The 18,868-nt window shown below is 41.1% G+C and overlaps 1 protein-coding gene across 2 annotated transcripts in view; it reads left to right on the forward strand.

Moving 5' to 3' along the window:
• LOC127841634 (flavin-dependent L-tryptophan oxidase RebO-like) overlaps positions 1-3,065 on the forward strand; it is a 138,482-nt gene extending 135,417 nt beyond the window's left edge. The window contains exons 2-6 of one of the 2 annotated variants that reach the window (XM_052370621.1): positions 459-543; positions 676-813; positions 1,032-1,130; positions 1,799-1,992; positions 2,107-3,065. In XM_052370621.1, the coding sequence (XP_052226581.1) occupies positions 459-543; positions 676-813; positions 1,032-1,130; positions 1,799-1,992; positions 2,107-3,006 (1,416 nt within the window). In that variant the 3' untranslated portion in view covers positions 3,007-3,065. The remainder of the gene's footprint in view (positions 1-458; positions 544-675; positions 814-1,031; positions 1,131-1,798; positions 1,993-2,106) is intronic. The other variant, XM_052370620.1, reaches the window with a different exon arrangement.
• The last annotated feature ends 15,803 nt before the right edge of the window (positions 3,066-18,868 follow it).

Genomic DNA, 18,868 nt, shown 5'->3' on the forward strand with positions numbered 1-18,868 from the left:
CCATCTGTGTATATTTCAAGTTTTAAGTAAATCCCTTCAGTAGATTTAGAGTTATGCTCCGGAAAAAAATGTACTTTAAAATCATATAAAAGGGGAGATAATTCACAAAGTAAGGTAGATAGAGTTATGGTTCTTGGTCACTGCACTTCTCCTAGTTGCCATCTGTTTATATTCTAAGTTTAAAGTAAATCCATTGAATCCATCGATTTGGATTTATGCTCCGGACAAAGTTTCAGCCGGACGGACAGACGGACGGACAGACGGACGGACAGACGGACAGGACCAATTACTATATCCCCTCCGAAAAATTTTCGGCGGGCATAATAAACGGGACTGTATACATATTTAAAGCTTGAATTTCTGTTAGTGCAAAGAAAAATGAGAAAAAATGTAAATAGTTAACTATTGGTTGTTTTATTATTAGCCGTGTTTAATATTCGGTAACTTAAATGCTTCAGGTTACCATCCTTGAGCTGCAAAATCGCGTTGGAGGCAGAATCAAGACATTCTACCATGGTTTCGCGGATGGACAGCATTCCGATGGTAATTATACATTAACCTGTATACCCAACGTTGTATTACATTAAAATATTTCAGTAAACTGCATTGAGTTTATGTTGATGTTAAATACCTGTTTTAAGAGTATGACCATCAAGACACAACATTTCTATTTAGGTGGAGCAATGCGTCTGCCGCCAAACCACTTTCTGACTCATCACTATTGCGAGCACTTTGGTATTGAAATGCGACGTTTCCAGAACTACCAACCAAATGCCTACATGTACCTGTATGGACACAAAATAAAAATGGGAGGTTGGTAAATGCAAACGCTTTACGTACCTCCGTTTGTACTTTAATAGTGTTTATAATTGGACGAGTAAGAGAAATAAAACAAAACATATCCGTACAAAGTTTACAAACAAAACTTTAGCTAGAAACAAATATAGGTAAATATTACAATTGATGCATTAATAAAAGTTACGATTACTATAATAAGCACGTGCAAATGTATTTTGGACGCATTTTGACAGATTTTCAGGAACGAAACGGGTATTACAGTGACAAGTTTTGGAAGGGATGGGATGAGACGTGCAGACCTGTGAAAAAAAAACTAAAAATCAAGGGAATACGTAAGTTGTTATCATGCATAGAAAAGTTATTTGCATATGTAATGGTTATGCTAAATATAATTGTATATAAATTGATAGGTTAATGTCCGTGATATATATTACACGACACAAATGTGACGTTCGGCTTGCCATCACACATTTTAGAACCCTTATCCTTTGAATTAGCCGTTCCAAGGCGATGATCCAATTTTTTATCATATTATGTTTATAGTCGCTTGCATATTATACAAGTTGTTGATAATAACAAGCAGTTCTCTCGTGATATACTTTTTTGAGTTTCATTGTATGTTAATTTAAGAAAATAGTTGGAAAAATAAGACATTTTTCACAAACTGGAAGTTTCAATAGAATTGCTTTTTACATTGTTTAAGAAGTTCGTCTTACAAATTTATAACATTTGATACCACTGTCATAAAGATGGCTAAGTTCAACGGCACAAAGCGCCTGAATGTGTAGACCATTACTCATGAAAACAGTTGCATGCATATCTACACTTCATGGTAATGACATACACTTGATAACTTGAGACATCTTAATGTACTTAATTCAAGACACAGTTTAAAAAGCAACTTCCGACCATCCAATTGAAAGAGTGACACCAAAATACCCCTACCCTTTGAGGGTATTCTAATTCTAAAACAAATTCTAATGCATGTAATACATTCTAGTGGACTACTTTGAGCAAACTATTACACCCGTAATGAGGGAACTTGGACACGACCCAACGGAAGAGGACTGGACAAGATGGGTAGATAAATGGAGCAAATTATCCACTGAGGACTTCCTGCGAAGCGAGACTTACGCACGTCCCGATAAGCTGAAACTTCAGCCATGGCCAGGGATAGCAATCGATGGTTACAAGGTACAATGCTTTAACTTTCTTTCTGTTCACATTTTTCATTTAAACGTTCTATAGAATTGTATAGATTCCCAAATGCGCTGCCACCAATTAAAATAATGATATTGTTCGCCTTAGGTATCTTCATACTCACCAAACATCAGCGGATCATTGGTGGACACATTGCGAGATATCTTAGGCGGTTGGTGGCGAGATAAATTGCAGACCCCAAAGGACGGCATGTCTGCTCTACCAAATGCCTTCCTTCATAAAAATGCCCATGGGTGGAACCTAGATGTTGAACTACGCAACAAGGTCGTGTATGGATTCAAGGTACAAAGCATCACAAAGGAACCTAAGCTGAATGTCAGCGGAACCAATGTCATTACTGGAAAGGCTGTAAAATACCAATGTGATGCAGTCTTCGTCACAGTTCCACTAAATATTCTTCGTCAGATTGATATTCCATTTCTTTGCAAAGAAAAGCGACAGGCAATAGCAGGTGTTACGTATGACACAGGAACGAAAATCATGCTGCAATGCAAGGAAAGATTCTGGCAAAAGGATGTCGGTAAAGGAGGTTTCAGCAAGACATCTGATCTCATCGGTCAACTCCATTATCCTGATGACGACAAGTCCGACATTCCCGATTATGAACGCGGTATATTGATGGTGTACTCATGGGCTCAGGACGCCCTTGCTCTGGGCTCACAAAGTCACGAAGAAGCTATTGCAACTGCCGTGAGCGAAATCAGCAAAATCCACCCAGAGATGAAAGATTGGTTTGAAGTTGGAAAGGTCCAGGCCTGGTATAGTGATCCCGCAGCACAAGGTGGTTATGCGGCGCTGAAACCGTACGAATACCTACAGCATCTGCAATCCCTCTGGAAGTCTGAACACCCGCTGTATCTAGCTGGGGAGGCGATATCATGGAGCAACGCTTGGATTCAGGGCGCACTATTTTCCGGTTTGTCGCAGGCGTTCGCGTTCCAGTGTCGCATGGAAGGCGTCAAGGAGTGCCAGCCCTGGAAATGCTGAAATGTGTCTGTTTTCCTCTAGTACTGAAGAAAATAAAAAAATGTTACGTAACAGTAGTGTAGAAAAAATTGTATATTTGTGATTTGCAATTTTAATGATTAAATGCATGAACTGTTGTTTTTGCCTTAAAAATGTAAATATTATTATATTGATGTTTCCGATTTATATAATCAAAATCCATATTCCGCGACGCTAGCTTTTGCTCTCCGGATACTCCTGGAATGTGGTATTGTGTATCAACTCTAAAAATGCTAAAATTTCTGATATGTTGATGTGACGAATGAATTTAAGTTGTTTTATTTTATACACAATAACAAAATAAATACTACTCCTGACAGCTCATGTAAAGTTATGAGTATTTTAAATATATTTTAGGAAGCAGTTTGCACAAAATGACATTTTTGTTTTGCTTTTGTTCATTATAATATAAATAGCTAATGACGTGAGCGCATAATCTTTAATGTTTGATTATTTACGAATTATTTACATATATAACATGTAAATTATTTGTACGATTATACATTTTGAGCGAAAATGATTGTATAAATACATATCGATGTTTGAATGCCTATCCATAATCCAAATGTTTAGCTTTTTGGATATCAACTGGTGTATACATGTACACTAAAAGCAAATATTTTCGGAAAATCAGTCTGACTATAATCATTTTATGTGATACATATAGGATCTGGCACGAGTTGTCATATCATACCATATTTTATTAAACGAGTTCAGGAATTTTGTTAGTAAGCGAGCCTTTGGCGATCTTACTAACGAATTTCCTGGACGAGTTTAATAAAATATGGTATGATATGACAACGAGTGTCAGATCTTTTTTATCACATGCTTTTAAATGAGCAAATTAAATAAATATTGACGCAAACATAATGATAAATCCCGAATGTTGTTTACATTTCGTGACGTCATTTGACGCATCGCAGCAAAATAACAAAATGCGATTGATCAATAAACGAAAACTAAGCCAATGAAATCGCTTAAAAATGTTGTATTACACATGTGTAATATAAAAAAATATGTAATGGTTGTATTACATGGGAAACAGGGTATATCATGTGATAAAAATGTGTTAGTATGTGAACATAAATTAAGCATAGTGCTTTTTTTGAATGGGAGAAATCTTTTTTTTCATTAATACGCAATATAAGTATTTGTTTTAAGATAAACATTTATACAACCGTTCAATTAAAGTTTGTTCCTATCTGTGTATATGCTATTAAATCAGTTAACGTGAATCGTAAAGGGGCCTTTTCACGTTTTGGTACATTGACAAACTAAAAAAAAAGGTTTCAGATTCGCAAAATATTTGTTGTAGTTACTATATTTATGAGGAAACAGTAATACTGAATATTTACCATGATCTAAAATATCCATTATATGCATCTTTTGACGATTTAAAAGCCTGAAAATTATCAAGCGTTGCAACGCAAAACAATTGAATAATTTGGAGAGTTTTGTTGTTGTCGTTATATTTTGTGATACTACGAGGATTACTTATTTAAAGTATAAAATGGTCTAAACGATAGACTTTTACTCCATTCAGTCCAGGGGTCAGTGGTTCGAGCCCAGTTGAGGGTTACTTTCTTTCTTTAATTTTATTCATGTTTTTTTACTGGATATTTTGAGATCCAATGTTTACATTTATCGATATAACACATTTAATGATAAACTTCAAAACATGCCAAAATCTGTGAAAAGGCCCCATTAATACAAATGCATTTTAAAGATATAATATAGACTCGTTTATTCAATAAAGAAATATATTCGCACTGGTTTTGTTGTCCCTTTATCAAACATGTTTTTTTATTATAGTGCTAATGGATACAAACACTAATGAACTTACCTTAGTAAGTTGCTTGGAGTTGATTCCATTGTCAGCAGCGTCAGTAACAGCGCAGAATAAACCTCCGTAAGAAAACAGAACTGGTCTTGTTAGAGGTTGTTTACTGCACACTGTGTCGTCATAATCTAGTCATAAGCGCGTTCCTCGGTAAAGAAGGCAATTGGGCAAAACGGTCTGGATAGTCCATTGACAGTACGGTCAATGTCACCATATTCCTCCCCATTTTATAGCCTCCTCTTCATCCCACTAAGACAGTCTGCCACACACCCATACCACGTCCCAAGACCACACAATATGATCTCATACTTACATACCGGAAAAATTCTGACCTAGTTTTTCCATTGCATTACCCAGCCGAAATCCACTCACGAACCACAGGTGCAGTTACCACCTCATCGCCCTATTCACACTCGTTCATCAGAGACCTGGGCTCAAGAATCGACTCTGCCACTTGAGCCGACGCCATCACCTGGGCCCCTTTCGCTACACAACTGACTGGCTCGGATCTCTGAATCAAATCCATCTCTGGACTCGACACAGTCGCCTGAGCCTCCACAACCACACTCCGCTCTGATCCGGCTCCCTGTGTCAACTCAGTTGCCCGAGTCCACCCAGTTTTTTGGACCGCCATACACCAATCTGGTTCGGGTCTCTGCATCAACTCAGTTGCCTGAGTCGACCCCGTCGCCTGGACCGCCACACATTAATCTGGCCCGGGTCTCTGCATCAACTCAGTTACCTGAGTCGACCCAGTCGCCTGGACTGCCAGACAACAATCTGGCCCGGGTCTCTGCATAAACTCAGTTGCCTGAGTCTACCCAGTCACTTGGACTTCGCCGCGCCGCCTGTCAAACCTTTGGGCCAGCAAATTATATCTGACCTCTTGGCTGCATAGCCTCAGCACCGCGGCATACACCCTACAGTGGAAGATGAGTGCCCGCGAGATTACCCGTGCAACGTGGAATACAGGGGGAATGTAAAACACGAACCTCCGAGAGACCCTTTCTAACCAGACCTGGTCCTTGTCGTTTAGTTAGGACTGCTCCGGAATAAACAACCTCTGGCGCCTCGCGAAAAACATAACCTCATCAAAGCTCTGGAGACCCAGACTATTGATGAGGCATATGACCCCTCTGAACCACACATTGTCCATCTCCGGATTCTCCCATGCCTCCCGACGAAACACAGGCGGAACATGCTGGGCCTCAACATGGTGTCTTATAGGTCGAGCCCTTAATCAACAAACGGGACAACCCTGGGGTTTTTCCTCTTAAAACCCACATCATCCTGCTGCGACCGGGATCTGTCCCTGGTCCCAACCCCTCCATTTAACTCTGCCCCTCTATCAAGAGGCCTGGACCGTCTCTCACACCGATCCATACCTCTTATCAACCTACCTTGAAGTGAAATTGCCCTCAAGGGCTCCGCCACTTCATCTATAGGCCGTGCATTGCCAGTCTCTCCAAAATTTCCTGGTTAAGATAAGCCGCCAAAGGAGCATCAATCTCCATCTCTTCCGAATCAGAGATTATAACCCCTTGTTCGGGGCCAATCTTGAACGCAGCTTCCACCAATCTCACTGGCGACACAGGGAAGTCCAGTGCTGATGGCTGCGAGACCATGGTGGCCTCCCCTTCAGGCTCGACCTTTACCTCCACCAACCTCACTTGCGACGCAGGGACGTCCAGCGATGTCGGATTAGAGGCAAATGCCTCCCCCTCAGGTTCGACCTTCACCCTCCCACACTCCGATCCCACAAGCAACACAAAGAAGTCCAGCAAAGTAGGATATGGCACGAGTGTCCCTGCACGTTCAACTTTGACCCTCTCCGATCCCAACCTCGCTGGCAACGCAAGGAAGTCCAGCGCTGTCGGGACCTGAGTCGGCTTTGGTCTCGGTCTGGGCAACTCTACATTACCCCGCTGCCTCACGCTCAGTGAAGCCCCCGGATTCTTCCGTTGTTTCTCAGGACCGGCCAACACCCTCTTAATGAACGAGTCATTAAGAATTTGGTGGCCGTACTTTCTGACCTCGGCTACAAAACCAAGGCGCCCTCTCCTCCTGGCCAAACTAACTTGACCTTCCACCGCCCTTTCCAACCGTCCATGATCCAAGGGCAACATGGTACCAAGCTCTATGACCAGGTCCCGCCTCGAAATTGAAAGCGTTCCCCGACCGCGGGCCTCCTCGACCTGACTGAATATGTCGCGACCATCGATGCGGCCAACCACACGTGGCGTTCTACAAAACATCACAAATTTATAACATAATGTGCATGAGCTTCGCGATCTATCGGCATATACGATAACTATAGACCTAACCTGCCCTACAACTTGGACATGTAAATAGATCTATTTCCTCGCCTTGTAACTCCGTGACTCTCACACACTTTACATGGAACCACTCCTCACACACATCGCAAGCAATCATAAAGGAACCATCATCAATTCCTCTACACATACAGTATACTTGCTCATCTTGCACATCTTCCGCAAGACCGCAACTCTCTCGCTCTCGAACCACCCATGCAGGAGGGTTGTCCAATTCGCAACTTTTCAATCGGTCATGATTCACATTGACCCTCTTCCCTCGTTATCGGACCTGGTATAGGAAATCGGTGAAATCTTTCACTACAACCACCGGTCCAGTCCATTTTGGCAACAACTTCTTAGCTTTGCCTTTCTTTCCCAACACATTAAGCACATATACCAGTTCACCCACCCGATAGGGGTTCTGGCATAACTTCGCATCCTGATCCCGCTTCATGTGAGCCTGATATCCGCTTAAACACTTGCGAGCGGTTTCATGGACAGACACCATACTTTGTTCTAAGTTGTGGACATACTCAGTCACAGGCTGTGACTCATGAGGTGTCAATTGGTAGACCAACTCAGCAGGAGTATAAACCTCTCTCCCGAGCATCATGTGGTTAGCGGTGAAACCGGTAGCACTCCTACACACTGCTGAACGCATTGCCGCCGCTATTTGTGGTAGATTTTCGTCCCAAGTATTTTGTCGGGAACCTACATAGCAACTGACTGCATCCATTAGTGTGAGATTGTACCTTTCCACCTGGCCATTGGTGCTTGGTCGATAGGCAGTTGTTCGCGTCTTATGAATGTGCAATAATTTACACACACATGTGAACAGAATGCTCTCAAAATTGGTACCCCGATCAGTCATTATTTCCATTGGAACCCCATACCTACAGAACACTTGATTTACCACTGCCTCTGCAGTCACCTCAGCTGTCTGCGAAGGTAACGGGATACATTCTACCTATTTAGTGAACTGATACATCACCATCATCAAATACCGATTTCCCCTTTTCGTTAATGGCAAAGGACCTAGAAAGTCTATGTGAACCTTCTCCATCGGGAGTCCAGAATGAAACATAATCATCTCGCACTTAGCCGTACGGTTAGGTTTTTTGCTTACAGAGCAACGTGGGCAACTGGATACGTACTTGATTATGTCCTTTGACATGCGGTACCAGAAATACTTGGCCTTAAACCTTTCAATGGTACGCTGTTCGCCCTGATGTCCTGACATAGGAATATCATTGTTCAGGACCATGAACTGTTGGCGCAATTCTCGCGGCACCAACAACGGCTGACGATCTGACTTTGGGTCGATTCGCCAAAGCAGATCAGCCTCCAATTTAAAACATGGGCGATCAAATCAATAAAACTTGGAGGCTGCATTTGCTAGAAACAGCTCTCCATCAGGAGGCTCGGTACCATGCAATAACCACTTCCGAATCAACCGGAAGTCGTCATCTGCCGTCCCGGTCCTTATCTTGGGCGGCTCTATCAGTACTCTGGACACCAGAGTCTTTTCATGTTTTAACCTCCTGGATTATAACCGGTGCCAAAGTAACAACGTTATCCACCTCGCGAATAAACCCACACCATTGTTCCTCTGCTCAAGTACATTTCGGACAACCACCACATGGCAAAACCTCCAGGGGTACACCATGCTCATAATGGTCTTCCCTATCAACAAGCAATCGTGACAATGCGTCTGCATTTGCATGTTTCTTACCAGCACGTTGGACTATGTCCATATCGTACTGGCTCAACTCCTCCATCCAGCGAGCTATCTGCCCTTGTGGTTCCCTGAAATTCAATAACCAAGTAAGGCTACTGTGGTCAGTGCGAACCGTGAAACGTTTGCCCAGCAAGTAGTGGCGGAACTGTCGAGTAAACCTCACTACCGCTACCAGTTCATTTCGCGTGGTACAGTACCGCCTCTGTTCTTTAGTCAGCGCATATGACCCATAGCAAACAACCTTAGGGACCCCTGCCTGTATTTGACTGAGAACCGCACAAATTGCTTCATCAAAAGCATCGGTGTCAAGTACAAAAGGGTCATTCCGATTAGGAAGTCCTAGAACCGGGGCGGACACTAGGGCCTCCTTTAAATCAAGGAAAGACGCATCTTGGTCGTCTCCCCACTGATAGTCTTTAAGTACTTCATACAGTGCCAATGACCTTCCGGCATAATCCGGTATGAACATTCGGTGGTAATTTACCAATCCCAAAAACCGTTCTACATCTTTAGAGCAGGTTGGCAAGGCCAGTCCACCACCACCCTTACATCATTTGGGGACATTCCCAAACCCTCTGGTCCTACAGTACGGCCCAAAAACTCTGTATGCTGAAACAGCACACACTTCTAGGGTTTTAACTTTAGTTGGTATTGTCGCAACCTGACATATATCACTATTAGTGTATGCATATGTTCTGCGAATGTTTTGTTCAAGGCAAGAATGTCATCCAAAAAGGCTAGAATACTGTTCCAGTTAATACTTTGCAGAACTAAACCTACCAACCGTGAAAATGTCGCAGGTGCACTACATAAACCAAATGCTATCCGGATAAACTCGATTAGCCCATACTTAGTCGTGAAAGCAGTTTTCTTCCTGTCTGCCTCCTTGATCATAAGCCATGGGAACTACCAGGCCATTTAAACACATGGTGGCCCCTACGATATCAATAGTGGCTCCATGCTTTGTCAGAAAATCCTGCCCGAGCAACATGCAATCTTCAATAGGGGCTACATAAACCATCTCTTTAAAAATCATGTCACCCAGTTGGATGGTTACTGGCCCCACAATGGAACCATTCATCTGCAGTCCTCTCCCTGCAGTCTTCATGTACACATGTTCCAACACCGGAACCTCTTCCGGCAACTGAGCCACTACCCGGTACGAAACCAAGGTAACCTCAGCCGTCGTATCTACCACAGCCTGTACTACAAGGCCGTTCACTCTCACATTAACCCGGAACATCAAATGAGACCTAATATGTCTGATTATGACCGGTAGGCCCTTATCATTGTGGTCAGGTCTGGACCCTCTACACTGACCCCTTGCCGTTTAAATCAGCAAATGACACCTTTCTACCTTCTCTAGGGGCATCACCAACCTTATCAGTTGCCTGTTTGGGACAATCTCTGGCCATGTGACCCAGCTCGTTACAACGGTAATAGTGGTCACCCCTAGCTGGGGACGGTGTCCTGCTCCTAAGCTTAGGACAGTCCCTTTTGAAATGCCCCGCCTCGTTACAATTAAGACATTGCCGCCTGGCTGGGGATGGAGATTGACTTCTGGTGGGTCTTGCTAACAGTTGGTAAAGTTTACCCATCAAGAGGTCCATTTTCTCCTCCAACTTGACCACCCTTTCAACAAGTCTATTCTAAGAGGCTACCTTTACCTAAGCAACCTCTACCTGCCCCTCACATTCCACCTTTCGCACCAACTTTGGTATTCCATACATAAACCCGTGTGTATGGATAGCCCATTTAAGTTTGTCAATGGCCTGTTCTATTGACATAGGCCGCTGATTTATAACCTTTTCCCGAGCCTCTGTCTCCTAAGCTCCCATTCAGAATCCCAAAATCGATTGCTGCACCATGTTCTCCTCTGGCAAATCCCTAATGGCCTTGAGAGCCAGAGTCAAAACCCTGTCCGCCCAGTCATCTACTGACTCCTCCTCTCCCTGCCTGGCACTCGAAAATGTTACCCTTACTGTTTCCGGCAATTCTCGGTGACCAAACCTCCTCTCGAGCTTGTCAATTACCTCTAGGTAGCCCAGCTCCACCTCCCTGTCCATCACTTAGGCATAGTACTCACTAGCCTTATCGGTGAGACAGAAACACAAGTAATCCCGCTTCTCAGCATCCTCCCATTCGAAAATACCTGCATATTTTTCAAATTTGGTTAGGAAAGCCTGCCAGCTTCCCCGACCATCATAAACCAGTGCTTTAGGTAAGGACTGGATCCTGGATTTCTGTTGACCAAAAAGCAAAGCTTTCTGACCAACAGGTGTTGCGACCGCATTATTGGTAGCACCGCGCGCCGCACGCATGTGTAGCATTTCGCGAAACACAACGAGGTATTGCTCTGCTCCTGCCAACCTGCGGCGTAGGTACCATCTGTGGCGCGGCAACATACCCTGGCTGTACAGGCGGGGATATATACGTCATATGTGGTTGGTTTACAAGATCAATTAATTGACCCTGACCGCCCACCAACATATATTGCAAGTGACCCCCTTGCGAGTCATTAACTGGTACTGTACCGGCTGTGTAGCCTGCGCCATGGCTTGGTCATGTACTGGGTGCATCCCATTTGCCACTGGCATCTGAGTCACTGCCTGGTATTGACCAGACTGCACCCCATTGTGTACCGGCATATGCGCCACCGCCTGATAGTGCACAGGCTGCGCCTCTGGTGCCCGTGCAGCCGATGTCACAAGCACAGCCCGATACTGCACAGGCTATTCCACTGACACCTGCTGCCACCTTGCATCCACCTTAGGCGGCAACGATTTAGGTCTCGCACCCTGTTCATCCTCCCTAGCATCAGGTGGATTTACATAGGACGCAGGAGGTCCACTAAGTGAGGCATTTGCAATTACTGCCTCCATTCTCTCTATCGCCTCAACTCCCTTATCATCCAATAATTCTTCCTCTTCCCCCTCATTTTCACTATCCACCACATTCACGGACAAAGAATCAGATTTACTGAATCTGATCATTCCCCACATTTGACTTGACAGTCGTATATAAGGGATTTTGGCCAAAGCATCAGGTGTAATGCTACCGTGAATTCCCGGTACGCAACAATTGCTTGGGCCACCCTGTCGCCAATACCCGGAACCGTTTGTAGTTCCGTTACCGGTGTCGCGTGAGAATTGCAAGACCGTGAGGTAGTTAAGATTTACAAGAAAACAACAGGTTTTGCGCATGCGCAGTACGATGTAAACATTCTAGTGAGGAATGCAAGACCTTATCCTTGTATTATATCAACGATTTTTACCCTATTTTAATGATGATTGCAAATGGCAAATGATTTAGATGCTGAAATTCCACTCAAAAACCCCGAACAATATTGTCATTATTTTTTTTCGTTAGTTTTATTATTGCGTGAACACAAAAATAACATTGTTATTATGACGTTAGCAGATTGATTCGGCCCCAAGCATTTTCGGCTATTTAGTTGGGGATATAATCTGGGTCGTTTATTATTAAAACTTATTATAACAGCCATGTTTTAGTCTAAAATAGGCGTTGTGATGCGTCGTTTTACTTGGTGTTCCAAGATGTTTACATGCAAGCTTGTTATTTATTTTGCAAATGTTCAGACAGAATTTGTTCAAAGAATGTCAACATTCACTACTAGGGTTGCTTAACAACATACAGTACACATATTTTTTTAAATCAATGTGAGACAGACTTCTAGTATAGTCGCAGTGTGTCAATGCCCCATAGGAGATTTGCAAATAATGGGAAGAAAAAGAAAGCTTCAAATATTTTAGGCATAGGCAGACATATGACCATGGGAACAGCTGGGCTAGTATGATCAACGCACTGACATATGTCATCCAGTGTGGTCAGTTTCCGACAAGTGCGTGCCTGAAAACTGGGCCTACCCAAAGTAAGTCGTTGCTGGTCTTTTTTCTATTGCGTATTTGTCAGTGAAAAAATCATAACTAATTTAGATATAAATGTTTTTAAGAAATTTTAAACAAATTATGCTGCAGTAAAGGACTAGGTATATGCAAATCTTTCACAAAAGATGAAAATGTATTGCTCAATCATTCTAAAAAATTAAAACCTTATATTAATTTTTTTGTTGCAGTTGTTTTGTGTGTTTTTTAAATAAAAGGTTATCCAAGGAATGGTAGTATGTCAAAATTCTTCCATCAGGGATAAAATGTTCTTATAACTGATAATAATAATTATTATAATAAATGATTGTTAGTATGGTTATGATATTATGCATAAGCCATAATCTGTCAATATACACTAATTGAACACGATTAATTTTTTTCAATTTATGTAATAAATATAATGTGTGAAAGAAATACAAATATTACAACGCCAACTTTAATTTTACAGGTAAATAGCACACAACAATAGACGAATATTAAAATGAATAGATCACACAAATTGAAGTGTGCAAGCAGACAAAAACAAACCAGGGGATATTACACATTCAAACGCTCCGTAAACTTGAAATTGGCATTGAATTTAAAAAACACACAAACACAATGATGGCATATACTTAAATAATCAAAGCACCAAAAATGAGTAAAAGTTAACAAGTATTGAACCTCACTTGCAGTGAAATAATGATTCAATTATACCTAACGAGAAAAGCAAAAAAATAATCACAAGTTATTAATTTATAACTTATAAAAATGTGATTAAATCACAAATCAATGCAAAATAATTTTTAATGATAAAATATCTATTTGAGTATATAAATACTCAAGAGAAATGTTAGAAATTGACCAGTTATCCGCCTTAAGGACTGTGTGGACGGGTTTGGTCTGAAGGGACGTGTTGTAGTCTGTGTCCACGACAATGCCAGGAACATGGACTTGGCCGGCCGTCTGTGTCCGGACTGGCAGGACCTCCCGTGTTTCGCGCACACCCTTCAGTTGTGCGTGAAGCCGGTCATGGAACTTCCGTCAGTGGCAGACGTGATGTCGAGGGCACGAAAGATCGTCGGCCACTTCCGGCACTCAACAACCATGACAGCAGAGCTGCGATCGCGACGAGTTGTCATGCAACTTCCTGACCATGACCAAATCCAGGATGTTCCGACGCGCTGGAATTCGTCGCAGATGATAATGCAACGCCTTGTGTTGCATTATGATAATGATTGTTGCATGTGTTGTATTATGATAATAAGTGTTGCAGATGATAATGCAACGCCAGCGTCGTGTTGTTAACGACATCTAACTCAACCCACGCCTAACAGGAAAGCGTGACAGGAGTCTCCTGTTGACCGACGCTGAGTGGCAGATTGCCGGAGACGTTATTTCTGCGTTGCAAGACCTGACAGAGGCAACAACTAGCGTTGATAGGTCGTGTTAAGGAGACAATCCGGGATGAGTTGAAACGCCGTTTCAGACCGTACGAATCTGAGACGGCCGCAAGCATACCGGTGGTAACCTCCTTACTAGATATCCGGTACAAACGCCTAAACTTCCTGACACCGGAACTGAAGAATAAGACGCGTGCAGCACTCGAAGGGATGATGGAGGAGGTACCACTACGTGTTCATACCCGAGATGATAGTCAGCAGCCTCCGACTAAAAGGCCAAGGTTCAGCTTCCTAATCACATCCCCGACAGAGGCTACAACCCATGAAGATGAGTTGGATGCGTACATGCGGGTGAACTGTGAACCCGATTGCAACCCGTTGGTGTGGTGGTGTGAATACAGACAACGTTTCCCAACAATAGCGCATGTCGCCCAGAAGCTGTTGTCCGTGCCCTCAACATAGTAAATGTGACTAGGCTAAAAACTCAGTATAGTGTAACCTGTACATTAAGGTTGCGGTTAGTTATGTTTTGATTTGTCCCAAGCGGAAGTCTTTCGCTTGTCAATTTTCATAGAAAGTTTTTGGAGCAAGAAACAGAAATCCAGTTAGTTTTATACATCTCAATAGGAATCAGTAAATGATAACTAGCAGGACTAACCCCACCAGCCATATATAGGAACAGAAGGTCGTGAATAGCACATATTCAGACGTCATCTACTACTACTGACTTCCTATAAAAAAGGCTATATGAATATTGATTGTATTCATGGAATAAAATAAACTGTAACTTGCTTGTTTCGAGTGCGAGTCATTAGAAATACCCCGCTTGACAGGAGGTGACATAAAAACGAAATCTACACATCTATGTACATCAACAAAATCTATTATAGCCGACCTACTGTGCATACATTTATACTTTTGGTAACAAATACTAACAATAAAATTCTAATTCACTTATCTCGCGAAATATTGTAAAAATGCTTTTTAAATGAGAACTGGGACATAGAATTTTAACGTGAATTAATCTAATTGCCTTATTACAACTTCAATATTGTTTTCTGATTGAGGTATAAGCTGGACAAACTAGTAAGAAGTGGCATTCACGTTCGATTTCTCTCATATTACAATATGTGTGCAATCTGTTTTCTTTTGGGATATTCTCATGTCGTCCTTTCTCAATCGCAAGATTGTGTGCTTATGGAAATAAATTGATAATTGTCTATGAAACAATACCAGCTGTAGGCATTGCCGGTAAATTTATAGTTTGTTTTATTTGCAAAGCCGTCTCAGACGTCTGACTCCTGTATCTAGTCTTTAACAACTCCTCATTTCGAGGACGACATACCTGAAGAACAAGACAAGAAATGAGAATCTTTTTTCAAATGGAATAATCTTCAATAAAGATAAATAATACTGTTATAAACAATATTCCATAGTTTTTAAGAGTATCGACCAACATATTTGCAAAGATTTATTCAAATTAAAAATGGGGCCAAAAAAGCCTGGTACCTGGGCCGAATGAGCCTGAAATTGGGGCCAAATGAACCTGAAAAAAACGGGGCCGAAAGAGCTTGGTGCCGAAAGAGCCGACAACCCCTAAGTCAACACGTACCTTCGGTCAACTCGTACCCGATTTGGTTAACTCGTACAGTCGATTGGTGTATAACGGATAGCTAAGGACTTCGAGTCTCATTTCAACGTAAACACCATGCATTCTGTAATTAAAACCATTAAACCTAGATAGACACATGTCTTTCCTATTGAAACATGCCAGCGGTTTTAAATTTCCGAAAAAATATTATTTGTTTACAGCGCGAATTTCATGGTACACTGATTCAGCCATTACCGGATTGCTTATATCTTTACCGGATTACATGTGTTACTGTATCGTGTTATTTCTTGAAATTTTACACAGTATTTGTAAAAAATAATTTCAATATATGTACATTTCAAGAAAGGAAATTCATTTCTGCGTTTAATAAGACCAAGTTCATGGAAATCGCTGCACAATTGATGAAGTAATGGCTGTTCAAAGCGATGCACCCTATATTCGGTTCATTTTGAATTGAATACCTTGTTATATATATAGATTTGATAGTGAAAAATATGTTTTCAGAGAAATCGATTTTTCGTTATAATTATTTTTCATCAAAAATGATGTTTTCACTAATTAATATCATAGCCACACGCTAACCACATGTGTATTGGACAACTTCAATTGAGTTGATATTTATTTTGAGACAATCCCCACATTCCTGAATATGGGTCACCACATGTTCGTTATTCACTTAATCCCGAGTTGCAGCTTTCATGCTTATTTTTTTATGGTACGCATCAATTTGGTTTCTGAGCATTCTTACTTTTGTAAAGGACACATAATACTAAACTATTACATCCATGAACATTATGTTTACCAAACAAAATCTGCAAAATTCAAGAAACCATTTGTCTGCACTTTTCCTGTCGTCACAAAAACGGTGCGTACATAACGTGACCTTGTTTTGCTTTCGAAAAAAGAAACAGTTGTAAACATTGACACACGTCAACAAAAACATTAATCGACTTAACAATGATAGGCTTTTTGTATTCAATTCGTAGAAAACTATAAATCTAAATATAAATAAAAGTATTTTGCAAAAAACGTTTGACCTATCCGTTACTCACTAAAATCCGCTATACACCAATCGACTGTACCCGATTTTTGGTCAACACGTACCCCCAATAGTCACCTCGTACCCGATTCGGTAAACACGTACCCTCCTACAAATTATTCATATATATCTAAGACGTGAAATATGTTGTTTTTTTATGTTTTGATATGAATATAGGTTATAATTTTTTCTTGATTTTTTTGTGATTTTTTTTTCAAAAGTAGACAAGTTCATTATTTTTCACACGTGTATAATTATAAACGACGTGTTTCTCTTGCCTACAACGGATACGTGATGTAATTGTCGGCGTTTTGTTTGATAAAACAATATGACGTAAATAGTCAAACCTAAAATTCAGGCAATAAGCTGACAAAAACCGACGAAATCGGTTTAATTTAATGAAAAGTATTTTAAGTATATTAAAGAAATATTTTATTCACAAAAAGTAAACAAAACAACGATAGGAAACTTAAATTTAAATGAAACTTAATTAATTTTCAAGATGGCTGACTTCGGACGCTGACGGTTAAAAATAGCCGATTGTTTACAAGTGAAAATATTCTGCAAGTTTGGTGCTCGAAGCGCCATTTAGAGTGCTAATGGATACAAACACTAATGAACTTACCTTAGTTAGTTGCTTGGAGTTGATTCCATTGTCAGCAGCGTCAGTAATAGCGCAGAATAAACCTCCGTAAGAAAACAGAACTGGTCTTGTCAAAGGTTGTTTACTGCACACTGTGTCGTCATAACACGTCATAAGCGTGTTCTTCGGTAAAAATGGCAATTGTGCAAAACGGTCGGGATGGTCCATTGACAGTCCGGCCAATTTCACCATATTATGAAGGTCTAGTTCGACAGCACAAGTGTGTTCATTTGAGGATCTGCAAAGCATTAAATCGGATTCGTGTAAGCGGCTTCGCACAGTTCATATAATAATTCTAATTTTATTAACAGGTCGATATAACTAGAGATTATTTCAACGATCATATCATTAGCACTAATTCAAGTGGATGTACAAATGTAAAGTTGAGAACTTTATATACACTTAAATGTTCAAAACACTTCTAACGCAACATATCAATGTTTTAATAATTTCTCGAGTATTCATCACCATTGTAAATTTTGGAAAGTGAACACATAAATCATAGTATTAAAGTAATCCTATATATATAATTAAAAAAGATCAAAGATAACAGTTTAAAACATAGACAATTTATACAAAACAGACGAGGTCACAGGAAAATGCGCTTGACGATGTTTTCGCATGTCGAGCGTAAATTGATTTGGGACGTGCTCTGTGAAAATGGGGTTTCATGCATAAGCGTAAAGTGTCGTCCCAGATTCGCCTGTGCAATCCGCACAGGCTAATCAGGGACGACAATTTCCGCTTAAATGATATTTTTCGTTTAAAGAAAGTATCTTCTTAGCAAAAATCCAGTTTGGGCGGAAAGTGTCGTCCCTGATTAGCCTGTGCGGATTGCACATGCTAATCTGGGACGACGCTTTTAGAAAGCACATTCGTTAAACCCCCTTTTCACAGAGCGCGGCTCATTTATAAGTTAATAAGAGGAAAATATTTCATATGTTCAAATAATTAAATACTATCACTAATCGTAATTTTTAACTCATAGAGCAGAAATCATATGTACCGCTTTTTAAGGTGACCTTGATACCACCTTTAATATGCAGGCTCAGACAAGGTCTTATTTTCTGAAGACTGAAAGGCCCAGTATTAGCGCTTGAGATTTTGCTATGGAATATCTGATTTGCTTCACAATAGTGGCATTTTTTAACTGGTTAAATTATATTTAATTTAGAATATTCAAACTATAAAACGTTTAGGTCTGTGAAGTTAGCTATCAACATCAGCACAACCAGTTGCTGTCTTAGCCACCATCCCAGCGCACAACAAACCAGATCATCTTTCGTTCTATGCGAGAAAAGTCAATGCTGATCTGGCCCAGTGTTTGTCCTAGCGCGACATATAAGATCAGCATCCATTCATGTTTC

Source organism: Dreissena polymorpha, chromosome 8 (assembly GCF_020536995.1).
Source record: "Dreissena polymorpha isolate Duluth1 chromosome 8, UMN_Dpol_1.0, whole genome shotgun sequence".
NCBI lineage: Eukaryota > Metazoa > Mollusca > Bivalvia > Myida > Dreissenidae > Dreissena > Dreissena polymorpha.